This window comes from Crinia signifera, chromosome 5, assembly GCF_055691185.1.
Source record: "Crinia signifera chromosome 5, ASM5569118v1, whole genome shotgun sequence".
Classification (NCBI taxonomy): Eukaryota; Metazoa; Chordata; class Amphibia; order Anura; family Myobatrachidae; genus Crinia; species Crinia signifera.
Window position 1 is genome coordinate 334,318,901 of NC_139221.1, and position 22,929 is coordinate 334,341,829.

Sequence of the window (22,929 nt, forward strand, 5' to 3'; positions counted from 1 at the left end):
CAGTGAGTCCCTGTGTGGAGGTAATTGCTGGTATCTGTAGTGTTTCCTCTCCGGGTGCAGTGAGTCCCTTTGTGGAGGTAACTGCTGGTATCTGTAGTGTCTCCTCTCTGGGTGCAGTGAGTCCCTGTGTGTAGGTTACTGCTGGTATCTGTGGTGTCTCCTCTCTGGGTGCAGTGAGTCCCTGTGTGGAGGTTACTGCTGGTATCTGTGGTGTCTCCTCTCTGGGTGCAGTGAGTCCCTGTGCGTGGGTTACTGCTGGTATCTGTGGTGTCTCCTCTCCGGGTGCAGTGAGTCCCTGTGTGTAGGTTACTGCTGGTATCTGTGGTGTCTCCTCTCTGGGTGCAGTGAGTCCCTGTGCGTAGGTTACTGCTGGTATTTGTAGTGTCTCCTCTCTGGGTGCAGTGAGTCCCTGTGTGTAGGTTACTGCTGGTATTTGTAGTGTCTCCTCTCTGGGTGCAGTGAGTCCCTGTGTGTAGGTTACTGCTGGTATCTGTAGTGTCTCCTCTCCGGGTGCAGTGAGTCCCTGTGTGTAGGTTACTGCTGGTATCTGTGGTGTCTCCTCTCCGAGTGCAGTGAGTCCCTGTGTGTAGGTTACTGCTGGTATCTGTGGTGTCTCCTCTCCGGGTGCAGTGAGTCCCTGTGTGGAGGTAACTGCTGGTATCTGTGGTGTCTCCTCTCTGGGTGCAGTGAGTCCCTGTGTGGAGGTAACTGCTGGTATCTGTGGTGTCTCCTCTCTGGGTGCAGTGAGTCCCTGTGTGGAGGTAACTGCTGGTATCTGTGGTGTCTCCTCTCTGGGTGCAGTGAGTCCCTGTGTGGAGGTAACTGCTGGAATCTGTGGTGTATCCTCTCTAGGTGCAGTGAGTCCCTGTGTGGAGGTAACTGCTGGTATCTGTGGTGTCTCCTCTCTGGGTGCAGTGAATCCCTGTGTGGCGGTAACTGCTGGTATCTGTAGTGTCTCCTCTCTGGGTGCAGTGAGTCCCTGTGTGGAGGTATCTGTGGTGTCTCCTCTCTGGGTGCAGTGAGTCCCTGTGTGTAGGTTACTGCTGGTATCTGTGGTGTCTCCTCTCTGGGTGCAGTGAGTCCCTGTGTGGAGGTAACTGCTGGTATCTGTGGTGTCTCCTCTCTGGGTGCAGTGAATCCCTGTGTGGAGGTAACTGCTGGTATCTGTAGTGTCTCCTCTCTGGGTGCAGTGAGTCCCTGTGTGGAGGTATCTGTGGTGTCTCCTCTCTGGGTGCAGTGAGTCCCTGTGTGGAGGTAACTGCTGGTATCTGTAGTGTCTCCTCTCTGGGTGCAGTGAGTCCCTGTGTGGAGGTATCTGTGGTGTCTCCTCTCTGGGTGCAGTGAGTCCCTGTGTGGAGGTAACTGCTGGTATCTGTAGTGTCTCCTCTCTGGGTGCAGTGAGTCCCTGTGTGGAGGTATCTGTGGTGTCTCCTCTCTGGGTGCAGTGAGTCCCTGTGTGGAGGTAACTGCTGGTATCTGTAGTGTCTCCTCTCTGGGTGCAGTGAGTCCCTGTGTGGAGGTATCTGTAGTGTCTCCTCTCTGGGTGCAGTGAGTCCCTGTGTGGAGGTAACTGCTGGTATCTGTAGTGTCTCCTCTCTGGGTGCAGTGAGTCCCTGTGTGGAGGTATCTGTGGTGTCTCCTCTCTGGGTGCAGTGAGTCCCTGTGTGGAGGTAACTGCTGGTATCTGTGGTGTCTCCTCTCTGGGTGCAGTGAATCCCTGTGTGGAGGTAACTGCTGGTATCTGTAGTGTCTCCTCTCTGGGTGCAGTGAGTCCCTGTGTGGAGGTATCTGTGGTGTCTCCTCTCTGGGTGCAGTGAGTCCCTGTGTGGAGGTAACTGCTGGTATCTGTAGTGTCTCCTCTCTGGGTGCAGTGAGTCCCTGTGTGGAGGTATCTGTGGTGTCTCCTCTCTGGGTGCAGTGAGTCCCTGTGTGGAGGTATCTGTAGTGTCTCCTCTCTGGGTGCAGTGAGTCCCTGTGTGGAGGTAACTGCTGGTATCTGTAGTGTCTCCTCTCTGGGTGCAGTGAGTCCCTGTGTGGAGGTATCTGTGGTGTCTCCTCTCTGGGTGCAGTGAGTCCCTGTGTGGAGGTAACTGCTGGTATCTGTGGTGTCTCCTCTCTGGGTGCAGTGAATCCCTGTGTGGAGGTAACTGCTGGTATCTGTAGTGTCTCCTCTCTGGGTGCAGTGAGTCCCTGTGTGGAGGTATCTGTGGTGTCTCCTCTCTGGGTGCAGTGAGTCCCTGTGTGGAGGTAACTGCTGGTATCTGTAGTGTCTCCTCTCTGGGTGCAGTGAGTCCCTGTGTGGAGGTATCTGTGGTGTCTCCTCTCTGGGTGCAGTGAGTCCCTGTGTGTAGGGCCTTTCCTTGCAGCTTCAGATACCCGCTGGGGTGTAACGCTGTTGGGTGTAAGTGGCTGTAGGTTCCCGCTCATTACTGCTGTGTTCATAGCGTGAGCAACCGGCTGTTATTAAAACCGAGAGAGATTCCCCGGTTCGCTGAGTGCCGCGGCTGGTTGTATATTCTCTCGCCTGTGTCGCAGCACGCCACTACCGGAACACCATGGGTTAATCGCTTGTGACCCCTCCTGTTTACTTATTGAACCATAATTCAGGATGTTTCCTTTATGGACAGCCGGCAGGGGGTTAAAGAGTCACCTGCTGCGGGGGAGGCAGGCGGCCCAGCGGAGGGGGCTCTTGTAAAGTGATCCAGGGTCTTAGGAAGGAGGAGAGTGGGGGGATTATTGTCCCGTGGGGGGGGAGATGAGGAGAGAGTGAAGTGTTCCAGAGGTGAGCTGGCTTCCTCCCGCCCCAGACAGGCACAGGGGATCCCCCTACCCCCACCTGCCGCTTCCCCTCCACAGCTGGAGCAGTTTAGGATCAGACTCAGGCCGTCCCCAGATGCTGTCACTCTGAATAACGCCGTTCCACGCTGAGTGCTAGCTCTTCTGTCCGGGGACACTCAGGGCCTAGACGTTGGCTGGTCCTGGCTCTGGTGTGAGACACTAATGTGCAGGTGTCGGCTGCACATGATGCCGTGTAAGGGTTAATGATGGGTGAGGAGCCGTTACTGGTTGGGCAAGGGTTAATGGCACATGTCTCCTGTGTACACGCGGTGCGATGTCACTAACCTGGAGCGCACATCGGGCCGTAGATGGTCAGAATCTCACCATGTGTACACAGGATAACAATTGTGCCACGCGGAGCGCTGATTGGGGTAATAGTGGGTACACACGATACGCCATTGAGTGCTACGATATAGGTTTGCCTGGGAAGACATACAGGGGCAAATTTATTAAGCTGGGAGAAGAGATAAACTGGAGATAAAGCACCAGCCAATCAGCTGTGTTTGAAAAAGACAGTTGAGAGCTGATTGGCTGGTGCTTTATCTCTTCTCCAAGCTTAATAAATCTGCCCCTAAATGTGAATGCGCATCGGGATCGGATGTGGAAAAGCCGTTTGATGCCGACTTAATTTTGATTTGATTTTTCTTCTATAAGCAAAATGGAAGAGAAGAATAGTGGAAATCTGTCAGTGTGTGATCGCTGCGTGATTCATTGGGATCACTTCATTGCTGGGGTAAATTGAACATCCCCTCTCTGGTGTGGCAGGGGGTACATGTGCTGTGCTGGAGTTGGGTGCAGGTATCCCCTGCGGGCACCAGACGGTAGCTGCCCCCCCAGCTGTTGGCGCAGTGTCTGTGGCGCGGGGCTGGAAGGGTTTATTTGGCCACGTTCCGGGGTGGAATGAAGCAGAAGCTGCCAAACCCCAGCGGATCTGAGGGATATTTTCCTATAGCCCATCTCCTCCGAAACTAAACACCCTGATACATTAACCCTGTCTGCAGCGTGTAGTGTCCTGTGCAGCCGTGTCACCCTGCGGGGAGAGCGGTGTACCCCGTGTGTCATAGCCCCCTCTGTCACCCTGCAGGGAGAGCGGTGTACCCCCTGTGTGTCATAGCTCCCTCTGCCACCCTGCGGGGAGAGCGGTGTACCCCGTGTGTCATAGCTCCCTCTGTCACCCTGCGGGGAGAGCGGTGTACCCCGTGTGTCATAGCTCCCTCTGTCACCCTGCGGGGAGAGCGGTGTACCCCGTGTGTCATAGCCCCCTCTGCCACCCTGCGGGGAGAGCGGTGTACCCCCTGTGTCATAGCTCCCTCTGTCACCCTGCGGGGAGAGCGGTGTACCCCCTGTGTCATAGCTCCCTCTGTCACCCTGCGGGGAGAGCGGTGTACCCCGTGTGTCATAGCCCCCTCTGTCACCCTGCGGGGAGAGCGGTGTACCCCGTGTGTCATAGCCCCCTCTGTCACCCGGGTTGGGATCATTCGTCAGAATGATTTTAGGTCTACAGTCATTAGGTCGACCCCACTAGGTCGACTGGCAGGAAGGTCGACCTGACTTAAGGTCGACATGGGCCAAGGTCGACATGACTTAAGGTCGAATTTGCATAAAGGTCGACATGAGGAAGGTCGACTGGTCATAAGGTCGACATGGGTTTTTCACTGTTTTTTTATCCGAATGTCGACACAGTCGACATGGACACAGTTGGCAATGAGAATCGGACCCTCGCATCGCTCGCTATGCTTCGGGCACGGTGCCTCGCTGCGCTCGGCACACTATTTTATTCTCCCACCACGCCCTAGTGGATGGTAGGGCATGAAATACCGCCTGTCGGCACATGTCGGCTCAAAAAACAGTGGAAAACCCATGTCGACCTTATGACCAGTCGACCTTCCTCATGTCGACCTTTATGCAAATTTGACCTTAAGTCATGTCGACCTTGGCCCATGTCGACCTTAAGTCAGGTCGACCTTCCTGCCAGTCGACCTAGTGGGGTCGACCTAATGACTGTAGACCTAAATGCATTCTGACGAATGACCGCATCCCTGTCACCCTGCGGGGAGAGCGGTGTACACCGTGTGTCATAGCCCCCTCTGTCACCCTGCGGGGAGAGCGGTGTACACCGTGTGTCATAGCCCCCTCTGTCACCCTGCGGGGAGAGCGGTGTACACCGTGTGTCATAGCCACCTCTGTCACCCTGCTGTGGGAGGGGCACACCCCACGTGACGTAGCTTCTGTGTCACCCTGCAGGGGGAGGGGCACACCCCACGTGACTTAGCTTCTGTGTCACCCTGCTGTGGGAGGGACACACCCCTATGACGTAGCTTCTGTGTCACCCTGCTGTGGGAGGGACACACCCCTATGACGTAGCTTCTGTGTCACCCTGCTGTGGGAGGGACACACCCCACGTGACGTAGCTTCTGTGTCACCCTGCAGGGGGAGGGGCACACCCCACGTGATGTAGCTTCTGTGTCACCCTGCAGGGGGAGGGGCACACCCCACGTGACGAAGCTTCTGTGTCACCCTGCTGTGGGAGGGACACACCCCTATGACGTAGCTTCTGTGTCACCCTGCAGTGGGAGGGGCACACCTCACGTGACGTAGCTTCTGTATTACCCTGCAGGGGGAGGGGCACACCCCTATGATGTAATACGGCTGTATGACCCTGCAGGGGGAGGGGCAGTCCCCTATGATGTAATACGGCTCTATGACCCTGCAGGGGGAGGGGCAGTCCCCTATGATGTAATACGGCTCTATGACCCTGCAGGGGGAGGGGCACACCCCTATGATGTAAACCAATGAGACAGATGCGGTGTAAATAAGCGATGTCTCTTTATTTTACAGTCAGACATGATAAATAATATAGATACAATGTGTCCATAGGTCACTGTCCTGTTACATAGGCCACGGAGACCGCAGTGCATGCTGGGAGGCTGTCGGTGTCCGTCTCCGTGTTGGCTAATATTAGGTTGCCGGAATCTATATATACGTTCTTTATAATGGGACTGAGGAGATGATATCTCCCTCTGCGGGCTGTCTGTGTGCCCTGGACTGGTTACATGGTATGCCTCCTCCAATGTACGGAGTCCAGTCCGGGGGCGTGGTGATGGCTGCCCCCTGGGGGGCGGGGTTACCTGGTGATTGCTGCCCCCTGGGGGGCGGGGTTACCTGGTGATATAATGGAGAAGGAAATGGTTTGAGTGTCTATGGAAGCTTGTGCAGTAATGTGTCTCCTCCAGGAGAGGCCGCTAGAGAGGGCTGTCCATCAGAGTCTATGCCCCTGGTCTCTCTGACACCGGTACACCATGCTGGCCTCCCCTGCTCCGTACCAGACCGCGGTCTTCCAGCTGCATCCCAGGTTCCGTCTGGCCGTGGTGGTCTTCCCCCAGTGTGTGAACGGACAGAGAACTTTCCTGGCTGGTGATGCAGAAGGGGGGGTCTGCCTTCAGTTTCTGATTTGGGGGTATCAATGGGGGTCTGTGTTCCCCCTATAGCCTTCATTAGGTTCTGATGGTGGTTTTCCGCTCTCTGTCTTTTCCCTGCAGGAGAGAAGAGAACATGGGTGAGAATCACATTAGGAATAACCAAATCCCAATCCCCCTAATTATTCCTTCATACCCATAGACACCCTGCACAGGAGGGGACACTACCCCGCACAGCCCACCCTCTGTACCTGGTCTCCCCCTGTCCTGGAGGGGGCGCTCTACCCCGCACAGCCCACCCTCTGTACCTGGTCTCCCCCTGCACAGGAGGGGGCGCTCTACCCCGCACAGCCCACCCTCTGTACCTTGTCTCCTGGTCTCCCCCTGCACAGGAGGGGGCGCTCTACCCCGCACAGCCCACCCTCTGTACCTGGTCTCCCCCTGTCCTGGAGGGGGCGCTCTACCCCGCACAGCCCACTCTCTGTACCTGGTCTCCCCCAGTCCTGGAGGGGCACACTACCCCGCACAGCCCACTCTCTGTACCTGGTCTCCCCCTGTCCTGGAGGGGGCGCTCTACCCCGCACAGCCCACCCTCTGTACCTGGTCTCCCCCAGTCCTGGAGGGGCGCTCTACCCCGCACAGCCCACCCTCTGTACCTGGTCTCCCCCTGCACAGGAGGGGGCGCTCTACCCCGCACAGCCCACCCTCTGTACCTGGTCTCCCCCAGTCCTGGAGGGGGCGCTCTACCCCGCACAGCCCACCCTCTGTACCTGGTCTCCCCCTGCACAGGAGGGGGCGCTCTACCCCGCACAGCCCACCCTCTGTACCTGGTCTCCCCCTGCACAGGAGGGGGCGCTCTACCCCGCACAGCCCACCCTCTGTACCTGGTCTCCCCCTGCACAGGAGGGGGCGCTCTACCCCACACAGCCCACCCTCTGTACCTGGTCTCCCCCAGTCCTGGAGGGGGCGCTCTACCCCGCACAGCCCACCCTCTGTACCTGGTCTCCCCCAGTCCTGGAGGGGGCGCTCTACCCCGCACAGCCCACCCTCTGTACCTGGTCTCCCCCTGCACAGGAGGGGGCGCTCTACCCCACACAGCCCACCCTCTGTACCTGGTCTCCCCCTGCACAGGAGGGGGCGCTCTACCCCACACAGCCCACCCTCTGTACCTGGTCTCCCCCAGTCCTGGAGGGGGCGCTCTACCCCGCACAGCCCACCCTCTGTACCTGGTCTCCCCCAGTCCTGGAGGGGGCGCTCTACCCCGCACAGCCCACCCTCTCTACCTGGTCTCCCCCTGCACAGGAGGGGGCGCTCTACCCCGCACAGCCCACCCTCTGTACCTGGTCTCCCCCTGCACAGGAGGGGGCGCTCTACCCCACACAGCCCACCCTCTGTACCTGGTCTCCCCCAGTCCTGGAGGGGGCGCTCTACCCCGCACAGCCCACCCTCTCTACCTGGTCTCCCCCTGTCCTGGAGGGGGCGCTCTACCCCGCACAGCCCACCCTCTGTACCTGGTCTCCCCCAGTCCTGGAGGGGGCACACTACCCAGCACAGCCCACCCTCTGTACCTGGTCTCCCCCTGCACAGGAGGGGGCGCTCTACCCCGCACAGCCCATCCTCTGTACCTGGTCTCCTGGTCTCCCCCTGCACAGGAGGGGGCGCTCTACCCCGCACAGCCCACCCTCTGTACCTGGTCTCCCCCTGCACAGGAGGGGGCGCTCTACCCCGCACAGCCCACCCTCTGTACCTGGTCTCCCCCAGTCCTGGAGGGGGCGCTCTACCCCGCACAGCCCACCCTCTGTACCTGGTCTCCCCCTGCACAGGAGGGGGCGCTCTACCCCGCACAGCCCACCCTCTGTACCTGGTCTCCCCCTGCACAGGAGGGGACACTCTACCCCGCACAGCCCACCCTCTGTACCTGGTCTCCCCCTGCACAGGAGGGGGCGCTCTACCCCGCACAGCCCACCCTCTGTACCTGGTCTCCCCCAGTCCTGGAGGGGGCGCTCTACCCCGCACAGCCCACCCTCTGTACCTGGTCTCCTGGTCTCCCCCTGCACAGGAGGGGGCACTCTACCCCGCACAGCCCACCCTCTGTACCTGGTCTCCCCCTGTCCTGGAGGGGGCGCTCTACCCCGCACAGCCCACCCTCTCTACCTGGTCTCCCCCTGCACAGGAGGGGGCGCTCTACCCCGCACAGCCCATCCTCTGTACCTGGTCTCCCCCTGTCCTGGAGGGGGCGCTCTTCCCCGCACAGCCCACCCTCTGTACCTGGTCTCCCCCTGCACAGGAGGGGACACTCTACCCCGCACAGCCCACCCTCTGTACCTGGTCTCCCCCTGCACAGGAGGGGGCGCTCTACCCCGCACAGCCCACCCTCTGTACCTGGTCTCCTGGTCTCCCCCTGCACAGGAGGGGGCGCTCTACCCCGCACAGCCCACCCTCTGTACCTGGTCTCCCCCAGTCCTGGAGGGGGCGCTCTACCCCGCACAGCCCACCCTCTCTACCTGGTCTCCCCCAGTCCTGGAGGGGGCGCTCTACCCCGCACAGCCCACCCTCTCTACCTGGTCTCCCCCTGCACAGGAGGGGGCGCTCTACCCCGCACAGCCCACCCTCTCTACCTGGTCTCCCCCAGTCCTGGAGGGGGCGCTCTACCCCGCACAGCCCACCCTCTCTACCTGGTCTCCCCCTGTCCTGGAGGGGGCTCTCTACCCGCACAGCCCACCCTCTGTACCTGGTCTCCCCCTGCACAGGAGTGGGCGCTCTACCCCGCACAGCCCACCCTCTGTACCTGGTCTCCCCCTGTCCTGGAGGGGGCGCTATACCCCGCACAGCCCACCCTCTGTACCTGGTCTCCCCCTGCACAGGAGGGGGCGCTCTACCCCACACAGCCCACCCTCTGTACCTGGTCTCCCCCAGTCCTGGAGGGGGCGCTCTACCCCGCACAGCCCACCCTCTGTACCTGTTCTCCCCCAGTCCTGGAGGGGGCGCTCTACCCCGCACAGCCCACCCTCTGTACCTGGTCTCCCCCAGTCCTGGAGGGGGCGCTCTACCCCGCACAGCCCACCCTCTGTACCTGTTCTCCCCCAGTCCTGGAGGGGGCGCTCTACCCCGCACAGCCCACCCTCTGTACCTGGTCTCCCCCAGTCCTGGAGGGGGCGCTCTACCCCGCACAGCCCACCCTCTGTACCTGGTCTCCCCCAGTCCTGGAGGGGGCGCTCTTCCCCGCACAGCCCACCCTCTGTACCTGGTCTCCCCCAGTCCTGGAGGGGGCGCTCTACCCCGCACAGCCCACCCTCTGTACCTGGTGTCCCCCAGTCCTGGAGGGGGCGCTCTACCCCACACAGCCCACCCTCTGTTCCTGGTCTCCCCCTGTCCTGGAGGGGGCACACTACCCCGCATAGCCCACCCTACCCCAGGTCTGTGAAAATTGTCTTTTGTTCAGCAGAGATTGAATACGTTATTTTAAAGGAATTTGTTTTCCATGTCGCTGACCGCCTGTAACAGTGAAATAATATCTGGGCCCATCAGAGAAGCAATTTATTGGAATAGGGAAAGAAGGGGAAGGGGGGGGGGGGTTGTGCATGATTCTAATGTCTGTTATGCAGTTCAGTAATATGGCCACACTGTGTTATAGGTACACTGCGGGGATACTATGTGCGTGTTATACGTACACTGCCGGGGATACTGTGTATGTATTATACTGTATACTGTGTTATAGGTACACTGCCGGGATACTGTGTATGTATTATACTGTGCACTGCGTTATAGGTACACTGCAGGGATACTGTGTGCGTATTATACTGTGCACTGCGTTATAGGTACACTGCAGGGATACTGTGTATGTATTATACTGTATACTGTGTTATAGGTACACTGCCGGGATACTGTGTGCGTATTATACTGTATACTGTGTTATAGGTACACTGCCGGGATACTGTGTGCGTATTATGCTGTGCACTGTTATAGGTACACTGCCGGGATACTGTGTGCGTATTATACTGTATACTGTGTTATAGGTACACTGCCGGGATACTGTGTGCGTATTATACTGTATACTGTGTTATAGGTACACTGCCGGGATACTGTGTGCGTATTATGCTGTGCACTGTTATAGGTACACTGCCGGGGATAATGTGTGCGTATTATACTGTGCACTGCGTTATAGGTACACTGCCGGGATACTGTGTGCGGATTATGCTGTGCACTGTTATAGGTACACTGCCGGGATAATGTGTGCGTATTATACTGTGCACTGCGTTATAGGTACACTGCCGGGATACTGTGTGCGGATTATGCTGTGCACTGTTATAGGTACACTGCCGGGATAATGTGTGCGTATTATACTGTATACTGTGTTATAGGTACACTGCCGGGATACTGTGTGCGTATTATACTGTATACTGTGTTATAGGTACACTGCCGGGATACTGTGTGCGTATTATACTGTGCACTGCGTTATAGGTACACTGCCGGGATACTGTGTGCGTATTATACTGTGCACTGCGTTATAGGTACACTGCAGGGATACTGTGTGCATATTATACTGTGCACTGCGTTATAGGTACACTGCAGGGATACTGTGTGCGTATTATACTGTGCACTGTTATAGGTACACAGCAGGGATACTATGTGCGTAAAAAGAAAGCAGCCAGTATTTACCCTGCACAGAAACAATGCAACCCACCCAAATCTAACTTTCTCTACATGTTACTTCTGCCCCCTGCAGTGCAGCACAGTGTTACCCAGAGACACATGTTATATCTGCCCCCTGCAGTGCAGCACAGCGTTACCCAGAGAAACATGTTACATTTGCCTCCTGCAGTGCAGCACAGTGTTACCCAGAGACACGTTACATCTGCCCCCCTGCATTGCAGCACAGTGTTACCCAGAGGCACATGTTACATCTGCCTCCCTGCAGTGCAGCACGGTGTTGCAATGGTAGCCTTTTCTGCTTTGATCTCACCCCTGCGCCCTGACGACTTGCCATCTCCTGCCGCACATGTCTGTCAATCTCTCCCTAAATAGGGCGTTTCTTATTCCATGGCGTATTTGGGGGGCACGACATAGTGGACAGAAATGGGACCACGAGCTATATAGGGTCTCGGAAGAGCCTTAATGGTCACAGAAGTGTCTCCTCCGTGTCGACGTGTCAGTCTGCTAAGAACCGCAGAATTCTGGCCTTGTCAATAGGCTAAGGAATGATCTAGTCTTGGGAAAGGTTCTTACCCAACCGGCACGTCGGTGACACTTATGTGACAATACATGAAATAGCCTCTAATGCTCTGGTGAGGGCCCCCCTCTCTGTATATTCCTCTGGACCTCTGACGGGGACACTAGCGAACGCTTTTATATATTATACCGGCGGTAACTCACTTCTGTGCGACTACTGGATCCTGTGTGTGTGTGTGAGAGCCTGCTGCGATGTGGCAGCGTGCAGTGAGCAATGGTGATGTGACCTGCTCTCACACTGATGGAAGTGTTGCTTCCTACAGTGCGGCTGCTGTCTGTGGTTCTGACACATTCCGGCAGGGGGGAAGGGGGGCTGTTTACGTGCCTGCTCTGGTATTCTGTGTCTTTCCACTAACGCAGAAACCTCCGTCCATCATCTGCTTTAAAAATGGAAAATTTGGGCAAAGGCTTCGTGTTCTGAGAGTCTCGTGGTCAGATTACTCCGGCGACGGCAGCGCTAAGTGATCTGCCAGGTGTCCGCTCCAGTGTATATGTCTGTGTGTGTGTGTGTGTGTATATATATATATATATATATATATATATATATATATATATATATATATATATAATGTGTGTATATATATATATATATATATATATATATATATATATATATATATATATATATGTATATGTGAGAGCTACTGATAAATAAGACCTGGGGCAGCAAGAAGACAGACATGGTGGCAATGGCTGCGCTGACTGCGCGTATTCCGGAGAGTGCAGTGCAGGCCGCCATATTACTGACTGGCATCGATGTGACCTCAGTGTAACACCGGCCCCCTGTACTGTGCACCCCCTCCCCCAGCTATACCTGAGATACAAAGGGGGAACGTGTTCCTGTTGGGCCAGGGCACAGTGTATATTTTGTACAGACCCCTAGTTACTGGCTAATGTCAGATAATGTCACTATTATGCTCTACTCATTCTCAGTTTAGATTGAGATCATCTTTATATTAGATACAAAGGTAACTTATTGTTTTCTACATAGACCTCACCTAGTATAATGTGTCCACGTCTGAGGTCAACTTTCCATGGGGGACCAGGGAGGTGGAGATACCAATTCATGGATCTCACCTGGAGTAATTGCATTACTCTCCTGGACACTATACTCCAGGTGAGGTCCAGGTAATGGCATGTCCACCTCCCTGTACTCCAGAGATCTCGTCTCAGACCTGGGCACATATCTCCAGGTGAGGACTGGGAAGTGGTGCCTCTACCTCACTCTCCTCCCCAGGATCAGACCTGGGTACATCACTCTAGGTGAGGACTGGGAAGTGATACCTCTACCTCACTCTCCTCCCCAGGATCAGACCTGGGTACATTACTCTAGGTGAGGACTGGGAAGCGGTACCTCTACCTCACTCTCCTCCCCAGGATCAGACCTCATTCCTGGTCACATCACTCTAGGTGAGGACTGGGAAGTGGTACCTCTACCTCACTCTCCTCCCCAGGATCAGACCTGGGTACATCACTCTAGGTGAGGACTGGGAAGTGATACCTCTACCTCAATCTCCTCCCCAGGATCAGACCTCAGACCTGGGTACATTACTCTAGGTGAGGACTGGGAAGCGGTACCTCTACCTCACTCTCCTCCCCAGGATCAGACCTCATTCCTGTGTACATCACTCTAGGGGCCTTATTTTGGTTAATTCTTTCTGACAAAATCCTTCTTAGATGGGCAAAACCATGTGCACTGCAGGTGGGGCAGGTGTTACTTGTGCAGAGAGAATTAGATTTGGGTGGGGTTTTACTTCAAAGTGAGATCTATATTGCAGTGTAAAAATAAAGCAGTCAGTATTTTCCCTGCACAGAAACAAAATTACTCACCCAAATCTAATTCTCTCTGCACATATTACATCTGCCCCCCCCTGCAGTGCACATGGTTTTGTCCATCTAAGAAGGATTTTGTCAGAAAGAATGAACCAAAATAAGGCCCTAGGTGAGGACTGTAAAGTGGTACCTCTACCTCACTCTCCTCCCCAGGATCAGACCTCAGACCTGGGTACATCACTCTAGGTGAGGACTGGGAAGTGATACCTCTACCTCACTCTCCTCCCCAGGATCAGACCTCAGACCTGGGTACATCACTCTAGGTGAGGAATGGGAAGTGGTACCTCTACCTCACTCTCCTCCCCAGGATCTGACCTCAGACCTGGGTACATTACTCTAGGTGAGGACTGGGAAGCGGTACCTCTACCTCACTCTCCTCCCCAGGATCAGACCTCAGACCTGGGTACATCACTCTAGGTGATGACTGGGAAGTGGTACCTCTACCTTACTCTCCTCCCCAGGATCAGACCTGGGCACATCACTCTAGGTGAGGACTGGGGAGCGGTACCTCTACCTCACTCTCCTCCCCAGGATCAGACCTCAGACCTGGGCACATCACTCTAGGTGAGGACTGGGGAGCGGTACCTCTACCTCACTCTCCTCCCCAGGATCAGACCTTGGCACATCACTCTAGGTGAGGACTGGGAAGAGGTGCCTCTACCTCACTCTACTCCCCAGGATCAGACCTCAGACCTGGGCACATCACTCTAGGTGAGGACTGGGAAGCGGTACCTCTACCTCACTATCCTCCCCGGGATCTGACCTCAGATCTGGTCACATCACTCTAGGTGAGGACTGGGAAGTGGTACATCTACCTCATTCTCCTCCCGGGGATCTGACCTCAGACCTGGTCACATCACTCTAGGTGAGGACTGGGAAGAGGTGCCTCTACCTCACTCTCCTCCCCAGGATCAGACCTCAGACCTGGGCACATCACTCTAGGTGAGGACTGGGAAGTGGTACCTCTACCTCACTCTCCTCCCCAGGATCAGACCTCAGACCTGGGCACATCACTCTAGGTGAGGACTGGGAAGTGGTACCTCTACCTCACTCTTCTCCCCGGGATCTGACCTCAGACCTGGTCACATCACTCTAGGTGAGGACTGGGGAGTGGTACCTCTACCTCACTCTCCTCCCCGGGGATCTGACCTCAGACCTGTGTACATCACTCTAGGGGAGGACTGGGAAGTGGTACCTCTACCTCACTCTCCTCCCCGGGGATCTGACCTCAGACCTGGTCACGTCACTCTAGGTGAGGACTGGGAAGTGGTACCTCTACCTCACTCTCCTCCCCGGGGATCTGACCTCAGACCTGGTCACGTCACTCTAGGTGAGGACTGGGAAGTGATACCTCTACCTCACTCTCCTCCCCGGGGATCTGACCTCAGACCTGGGCACATCACTCTAGGTGAGGACTGGGAAGCGGTACCTCTACCTCACTCTCCTCCCCGGGGATCTGACCTCAGACCTGGTCACATCACTCTAGGGGAGGACTGGGAAGCGATACCTCTACCTCACTCTCCTCCCCAGGGATCTGACCTCAGACCTGGGCACATCACTCTAGGTGAGGACTGGGAAGCGGTACCTCTACCTCACTCTCCTCCCCGGGGATCTGACCTCAGACCTGGTCACATCACTCTAGGTGAGGACTGGGAAGTGGTACCTCTACCTCACTCTCCTCCCCGGGATCTGACCTCAGACCTGGTCACGTCACTCTAGGTGAGGACTGGGAAGTGGTACCTCTACCTCACTCTTCTCCCCGGGGATCTGACCTCAGACCTGGGCACATCACTGTAGGTGAGGACTGGGAAGTGGTACCTCTACCTCACTCTTCTCCCCGGGGATCTGACCTCAGACCTGGGCACATCACTGTAGGTGAGGACTGGGAAGTGGTACCTCTACCTCACTCTTCTCCCCGGGATCTGACCTCAGACCTGGTCACATCACTCTAGGTGAGGACTGGGAAGTGGTACCTCTACCTCACTATATTCCCCTGGGATCTGACCTCAGACCTGGGCACATCACTCTAGGTGAGGACTGGGAAGTGGTACCTCTACCTCACTATATTCCCCTGGGATCTGACCTCAAACCAGGGCACATCACTCTAGGTGAGGACTGGGAAGTGGTACCTCTACCTCACTCTCCTCCCCGGGGATCTGACCTCAGACCTGGGCACATTACTCTAGGTGAGGACTGGGAAGCGGTACCTCTACATCACTCTCCTCCCCAGGATAAGACTTTAGACCTATGCACATCACTGTAGGTGAGGACTGGGAAGTGGTACCTCTACCTCACTCTCCTCCCCAGGATCAGACCTCAGACCTGGTCACATTACTCTAGGTGAGGACTGGGAAGTAGTACCTCTACCTCACTCTCCTCCCCCGGGATCTGACCTGGGCACATCACTCTAGGTGAGGACGGGGAAGTGGTACCTCTACCTCACTCTTCTCCCCGGGGATCTGACCTCAGACCTGGGCACATCACTCTAGGTGAGGACTGGGAAGTGGTACCTCTACCTCACTCTCCTCCCCGGGGATCAGACCTCAGACCTGGGCACATCACTGTAGGTGAGGACTGGGAAGTGGTACCTCTACCTCACTCTTCTCCCTGAGGATCTGACCTCAGACCTGGTCACATCACTCTAGGTGAGGACTGGGAAGTGGTAATTCTACCTCAGTCCTGGACATATTACATTATGTGAGGTGTATGTAATGACCTGTCCACCTCAATGTGTAACCTATTACATTTTTTGGGAATGTTGTTAAGCTGATGGCACCACACCTAGTGTAGTTCAATGGACTGTCAGGAAGTTGGGTGTCCCCCACAGTGCATTCCCTGGCCTGGAAGTGCATGAGCAGTGGTCTAGGCCACAAGGAGTACAGCAGGTCCATATACCATGCCACCCTGTGAGGTTCCCCCATACCTGGTAGTTGGGTTACTCACCATCTTCCTCTGGTTGCTGAGGCAGAAGGTGCAGATCTGTTTTGGTTGGCCTTGCTCGGCCTCTCTGTGCTTGGGGCTGGCAGTGGTCGGGTGATGCTGGTAGTAGGGGGTACTAGTGTGGCAGGGTTGTCCGTCCCCACAGGTGTCCCCGAGAAGTAGTACATTCCCAAGGTGTGAGATGTAGCTGGAGGCTAGGCGGAGAGTCTCTATTTTGGAGAGCTTGCGGTCGGCCGGCTCTGTCGGGATGAGCGTGCGCAAGGCTGTGAAGGCGTTGTTGACGCTGTTGGTTCGGTCCCTTTCGCGGGCGTTGGCAGTGTGGCGCTGCCTTGGCTCCCGCTGCAGCTGTGGACATTTCTTGTCTCCCCTTTTGCCACTTCTGTCAGAGTGATGGAAGCCTTTCTCCCCACACCCCGAGCTGTCGCTGCCGCTGTCCTCGTCGTCTGAGAGCATGCTGATGTCCGGGTATAGGAAGCGGGCAGGAGGGGCATGGCGAAGCATTGCGAAGGACATGTCTATGTGTATGTGATGGTCTCTCTCACTGTCCTCCGCTGGTCATCGCTCCCCCTCTTCTCTCTCACACGTGTGGAGTGCAGCCCTCCGTCTGGCTGGGCTGCAGCTGTGATTGACTTTTTATAGTGACCCTTGAGAGTGGGTCTGGTCCTCCCTCAGCCGGCAGCAGACACGAGTAGGGGGGGGCTCCATCGGAAGCTGGATGAGGGGGGAGGGAGTCCCCAGACGGCTGTGGGATTTAACAGCCTAGACTGGCCTGTGCTTCTTAACGAGACGGCGTTAACCCTTGTGCTTCCCTCGCCTGGTTCATCATTGTCTCTGCTCTAGCAGAATAAACGTACAGGACTGAGGGGTCGCGTGGCGAGCGTCTCTGCGTATTGTGCCCGTGGTTAGCGATTATCATTCCCTATATGATGTATGGCACGGTGACATCGGTAAACGGGTGGTTCCCGCTGTGTCCGGTACCGGGGATATACGGGCTACATTCATGAATATGGGTTATCACGCCTAAATCTGCTCATAGATAACTTATTATACTCCCCTCGCTGACTCATATGGGGCTTGCCCCTCCCACTGCGGTGTGACAGTAGGGAGCTATGACGCACATGCGGCTTGCCCCTCCCACTGCAGTGTGACAGTAGGGAGCTATGCCTGAACGTAGGGTCAGCACTGTAGTGTAGCAGGGTGACAGTAGGGAGCTATGCCTGGACGTAGGGTCAGCACTGTAGTGTAGCAGGGTGACAGTAGGGAGCTATGCCTGAACGTAGGGTCAGCACTGTAGTGTAGCAGGGTGACAGTAGGGAGCTATGCCTGAACGTAGGGTCAGCACTGTAGTGTAGCAGGGTGACAGTAGGGAGCTATGCCTGGACGTAGGGTCAGCACTGTAGTGTAGCAGGGTGACAGTAGGGAGCTATGCCTGAACGTAGGGTCAGCACTGTAGTGTAGCAGGGTGACAGTAGGGAGCTATGCCTGAACGTAGGGTCAGCACTGTAGTGTAGCAGGGTGACAGTAGGGAGCTATGCCTGAACGTAGGGTCAGCACTGTAGTGTAGCAGGGTGACAGTAGGGAGCTATGCCTGCACGTAGGGTCAGCACTGTAGTGTAGCAGGGTGACAGTAGGGAGCTATGCCTGCACGTAGGGTCAGCACTGTAGTGTAGCAGGGTGACAGTAGGGAGCTATGCCTGAATGTAGGGTCAGCACTGTAGTGTAGCAGGGTGACAGTAGGGAGCTATGCCTGGACGTAGGGTCAGCACTGTAGTGTAGCAGGGTGACAGTAGAGAGCTATGCCTGCACGTAGGGTCAGCACTGTAGTGTAGCAGGGTGACAGTAGGGAGCTATGCCTGGACGTAGGGTCAGCACTGTAGTGTAGCAGGGTGACAGTAGGGAGCTATGCCTGGACGTAGGGTCAGCACTGTAGTGTAGCAGGGTGACAGTAGGGAGCTATGCCTGCACGTAGGGTCAGCACTGTAGTGTAGCAGGGTGACAGTAGGGAGCTATGCCTGGACGTAGGGTCAGCACTGTAGTGTAGCAGGGTGACAGTAGTGAGCTATGCCTGGACGTAGGGTCAGCACTGTAGTGTAGCAGGGTGACAGTAGGGAGCTATGCCTGCACGTAGGGTCAGCACTGTAGTGTAGCAGGGTGACAGTAGGGAGCTATGCCTGAACGTAGGGTCAGCACTGTAGTGTAGCAGGGTGACAGTAGGGAGCTATGCCTGAACGTAGGGTCAGCACTGTAGTGTAGCAGGGTGACAGTAGGGAGCTATGCCTGCACGTAGGGTCAGCACTGTAGTGTAGCAGGGTGACAGTAGGGAGCTATGCCTGGATGTAGGGTCAGCACTGTAGTGTAGCAGGGTGACAGTAGGGAGCTATGCCTGGACGTAGGGTCAGCACTGTAGTGTAGCAGGGTGACAGTAGGGAGCTATGCCTGGACGTAGGGTCAGCACTGTAGTGTAGCAGGGTGACAGTAGAGAGCTATGCCTGCACGTAGGGTCAGCACTGTAGTGTAGCAGGGTGACAGTAGGGAGCTATGCCTGGACGTAGGGTCAGCACTGTAGTGTAGCAGGGTGACAGTAGGGTGCTATGCCTGCACGTAGGGTCAGCACTGTAGTGTAGCAGGGTGACAGTAGGGAGCTATGCCTGGACGTAGGGTCAGCACTGTAGTGTAGCAGGGTGACAGTAGAGAGCTATGCCTGCACGTAGGGTCAGCACTGTAGTGTAGCAGGGTGACAGTAGGGAGCTATGCCTGAACGTAGGGTCAGCACTGTAGTGTAGCAGGGTGACAGTAGGGAGCTATGCCTGAATGTAGGGTCAGCACTGTAGTGTAGCAGGGTGACAGTAGGGAGCTATGCCTGGACGTAGGGTCAGCACTGTAGTGTAGCAGGGTGACAGTAGAGAGCTATGCCTGCACGTAGGGTCAGCACTGTAGTGTAGCAGGGTGACAGTAGGGAGCTATGCCTGAATGTAGGGTCAGCACTGTAGTGTAGCAGGGTGACAGTAGGGAGCTATGCCTGGACGTAGGGTCAGCACTGTAGTGTAGCAGGGTGACAGTAGGGAGCTATGCCTGGACGTAGGGTCAGCACTGTAGTGTAGCAGGGTGACAGTAGGGAGCTATGCCTGGACGTAGGGTCAGCACTGTAGTGTAGCAGGGTGACAGTAGGGAGCTATGCCTGGACGTAGGGTCAGCACTGTAGTGTAGCAGGGTGACAGTAGGGAGCTATGCCTGAACGTAGGGTCAGCACTGTAGTGTAGCAGGGGTGACAGTAGGGAGCTATGCCTGCACGTAGGGTCAGCACTGTAGTGTAGCAGGGTGACAGTAGAGAGCTATGCCTGAATGTAGGGTCAGCACTGTAGTGTAGCAGGGTGACAGTAGGGCGCTATGCCTGGACGTAGGGTCAGCACTGTAGTGTAGCAGGGTGACAGTAGGGCGCTATGCCTGGACGTAGGGTCAGCACTGTAGTGTAGCAGGGTGACAGTAGGGAGCTATGCCTGGACGTAGGGTCAGCACTGTAGTGTAGCAGGGTGACAGTAGGGAGCTATGCCTGGACGTAGGGTCAGCACTGTAGTGTAGCAGGGTGACAGTAGGGAGCTATGCCTGGACGTAGGGTCAGCACTGTAGTGTAGCAGGGTGACAGTAGGGAGCTATGCCTGGACGTAGGGTCAGCACTGTAGTGTAGCAGGGTGACAGTAGGGAGCTATGCCTGGACGTAGGGTCAGCACTGTAGTGTAGCAGGGTGACAGTAGGGAGCTATGCCTGGACGTAGGGTCAGCACTGTAGTGTAGCAGGGTGACAGTAGGGAGCTATGTCTGGACGTAGGGTCAGCACTGTAGTGTAGCAGGGTGACAGTAGGGAGCTATGCCTGGACGTAGGGTCAGCAGTGTAGTGTAGCAGGGTGACAGTAGGGAGCTATGCCTGGACGTAGGGTCAGCGCTGTAGTGTAGCAGGGTGACAGTAGGGAGCTATGCCTGAACGTAGGGTCAGCGCTGTAGTGTAGCAGGGTGACAGTAGGGAGCTATGCCTGGACGTAGGGTCAGCGCTGTAGTGTAGCAGGGTGACAGTAGGGAGCTATGCCTGGACGTAGGGTCAGCGCTGTAGTGTAGTAGGGTGACAGTAGGGAGCTATGCCTGAACGTAGGGTCAGCGCTGTAGTGTAGCAGGGTGACAGTAGGGAGCTATGCCTGGACGTAGGGTCAGCGCTGTAGTGTAGCAGGGTGACAGTAGGGAGCTATTCCTGCACGTAGGGTCAGCACTGTAGTGTAGCAGGGTGACAGTAGAGAGCTATGCCTGGACGTAGGGTCAGCGCTGTAGTGTAGCAGGGTGACAGTAGGGAGCTATGCCTGGACGTAGGGTCAGCACTGTAGTGTAGCAGGGGACGTAGGAGCTATGCTGAATGTAGTGTCAGCACTGTAGTGTAGCAGGGTGACAGTAGGGAGCTATGCCTGAATGTAGTGTCAGCACTGTAGTGTAGCAGGGGTGACAGTAGGGAGCTATGCCTGGACGTAGGGTCAGCGCTGTAGTGTAGCAGGGTGACAGTAGGGAGCTATGCCTGGACGTAGGGTCAGCACTGTAGTGTAGCAGGGTGACAGTAGGGAGCTATGCCTGAATGTAGTGTCAGCACTGTAGTGTAGCAGGCTGGTGCTGGGTGGTTACATATCACAGATCCCAGGGAGCAGTGTGTATTGTCCCTGCGCTTGTCCATGTGAACCATACAGGGGCGTCGCCTGCTGGCCGCGGGCATAATGGTCCTATCGGTGGGCAGGAGCAGGTAGTGTCACTGGGACATGTGATAGTGGGTGGAGGTGGGTGACGACTACACTGGTGGGCATGGCATTGGTACACTGGCGGGAGTGGGTGGAGGTGGGTGACGACAACACTGGTGGGCATGGCATTGGTACACTGGCCGGAGTCGGATGGGTGACGGTGGCCCGGGGCAGGTGGCGGTGACACGGTACAATGGTGATATATATAGTATATAACGCCCTGTGCCCCCACATGACTGCTCACTGCGGCTCTCCCACAGGACATCCGGAACACTGTGGGTAACATCCCCATGGAGTGGTACAAGGATTTCCCTCACATCGGCTATGACCTGGATGGGAAGAAGATCTTTAAGCCCCTGAGGAATAAGGACCAGCTGGAGGAATTTCTGGACAAGATGGAGAACCCGGATTACTGGTGAGCTGGAACCCCCCCCCACCCACACACACACACACACACACACACACTCCTCACAGCCTGGCGATCTGCCCCCTATCTGATCAGTACATTACCCCCCCCCCCCCCCCTGCCCCCAGCCCTGGCGATCTGCGCCCTATCTGATCAGTACACTACCTCCCCCCCCCCCTCCCCCCAGCCTGGTGATCTGCCCCCTATCTGATCAGTACATTACCCCCCCCCCCCCCCCCCGCCCCCAGCCTGGCGATCTGCGCCCTATCTGATCAGTACACTACCCCCCCCCCCCCCCTCCCCTCCCCCCAGCCTGGTGATCTGCCACCTATCTGATCAGTACAAACCCCCCCCTCCCCCCAGCCTGGCGATCTGCCCCCTATCTGATCAGTACACTACCCCCCTCCCCCAGCCTGGAAATCTGCCCCCTATCTGATCAGTACACTACCCCCCTCCCCCAGCCTGGAAATCTGCCCCCTATCTGATCAGTACACTACCCCCCTCCCCATAGCCTCGTGATCTGCTCCCTATCTGATCAGTATACTACCCCCCCCACTCCTCCGGCCTGGCAATCTGCCTTCTATCTGATCAGTATACTCCCCCCCCCCTGTCCCCCCCCCCCCCCCCCCCCGGTCCCCAAAGCTGGCGATCTGCCCCCATATGACCAGTATACTACCCCCCCCCCCTCCCGCCAGCCTCGTGATCTGCTCCCTATCTGATCAGAACATTACCCCCTCCCTCCCCCAGCCTGGCGATCTGCCCCCTATCTGATCAGTATACTACCCCCCTTCCCCCAGCCTGGTGATCTGCCCCCTATCTGATCAGTACACTACCCCCCTCCCCCCAGCCTGGTGATCTGCCCCCTATCTGATCAGTATACTACCCCACCCCCTCCCCCCAGCCTGGGTGATCTGCCCCCTATCTGATCAGAACACTACCCCCCCCCCCCCCCCCCAGCCTGGCAATCTGCTTTCTTTCTGATCAGTATATACCCCCCGTCCCCCATCCCCCAAGCCTGGCGATCTGCCCCCTATCTGATCAGTACACTACCCCCCCTCCCGCCAGCCTCGTGATCTGCTCCCTATCTGATCAGAACAATTACCCCCTACCTCCCCCAGCCTGGTGATCTGCCCCCTATCTGATCAGTACACCCCTCCCTCTCCCCCCAGCCTGGTGATCTGCCCCTTATCTGATCAGTACACTACCCCCCCCCTCCTCCCCCCCCTCCTCCCCCAGCCTGGTGATCTGCCCCCTATTTGATCAGTACATTACCCCCCCCCCCCCCCAGCCTGGTGATCTGCCCCCTATCTGATCAGTAGAACCCCCCCCCCCCCAGGCCTGGTGATCTGCCCCCTATCTGATCAGTACACTACCCCCCCCCCTCCCCCAGCCTGGTGATCTGGCCCCCTATCTGATCAGTACACTACCCCCCTCCCCTCCCCCCAGCCTGGTGATCTGCCCCCTATCTGATCAGTACACTACCCCCCTCCCCTCCCCCC

At 56.7% G+C, this 22,929-nt stretch overlaps 2 protein-coding genes across 2 annotated transcripts in view; one reads left to right on the top strand and one right to left on the bottom strand.

The window, feature by feature from the left end:
- Positions 1-22,929, top strand: part of BOP1 (BOP1 ribosomal biogenesis factor) — a 72,846-nt gene that overhangs the window by 21,512 nt on the left and 28,405 nt on the right. Inside the window, exon 4 of the mRNA XM_083145072.1 lies at positions 21,285-21,439. Coding sequence (XP_083001198.1) covers positions 21,285-21,439 — 155 coding nt within the window. The remainder of the gene's footprint in view (positions 1-21,284; positions 21,440-22,929) is intronic.
- On the bottom strand, positions 5,646-17,110 carry SCX (scleraxis bHLH transcription factor). Its single transcript, XM_083145067.1, has 2 exons — positions 16,260-17,110; positions 5,646-6,371 (listed from the first exon to the last, which is right to left on the bottom strand). The coding sequence occupies exons 1-2, from the start codon at positions 16,767-16,769 to the stop codon at positions 6,333-6,335; spliced, it is 549 nt and encodes a 182-aa protein (XP_083001193.1). The 5' UTR covers positions 16,770-17,110; the 3' UTR covers positions 5,646-6,332.

Coding starts and splice junctions, on each gene's coding strand:
- SCX (XM_083145067.1), bottom strand. CDS start 16,769: ATGTCCTTCGCAATGCTTCGCCATGCCCCTCCTGCCCGCTTCCTATAC. Junction 6,372..16,259: donor TCAGCAACCAGAGGAAGATG/GTGAGTAACCCA, acceptor TCTCTCCTGCAG/GGAAAAGACAGAGAGCGGAA.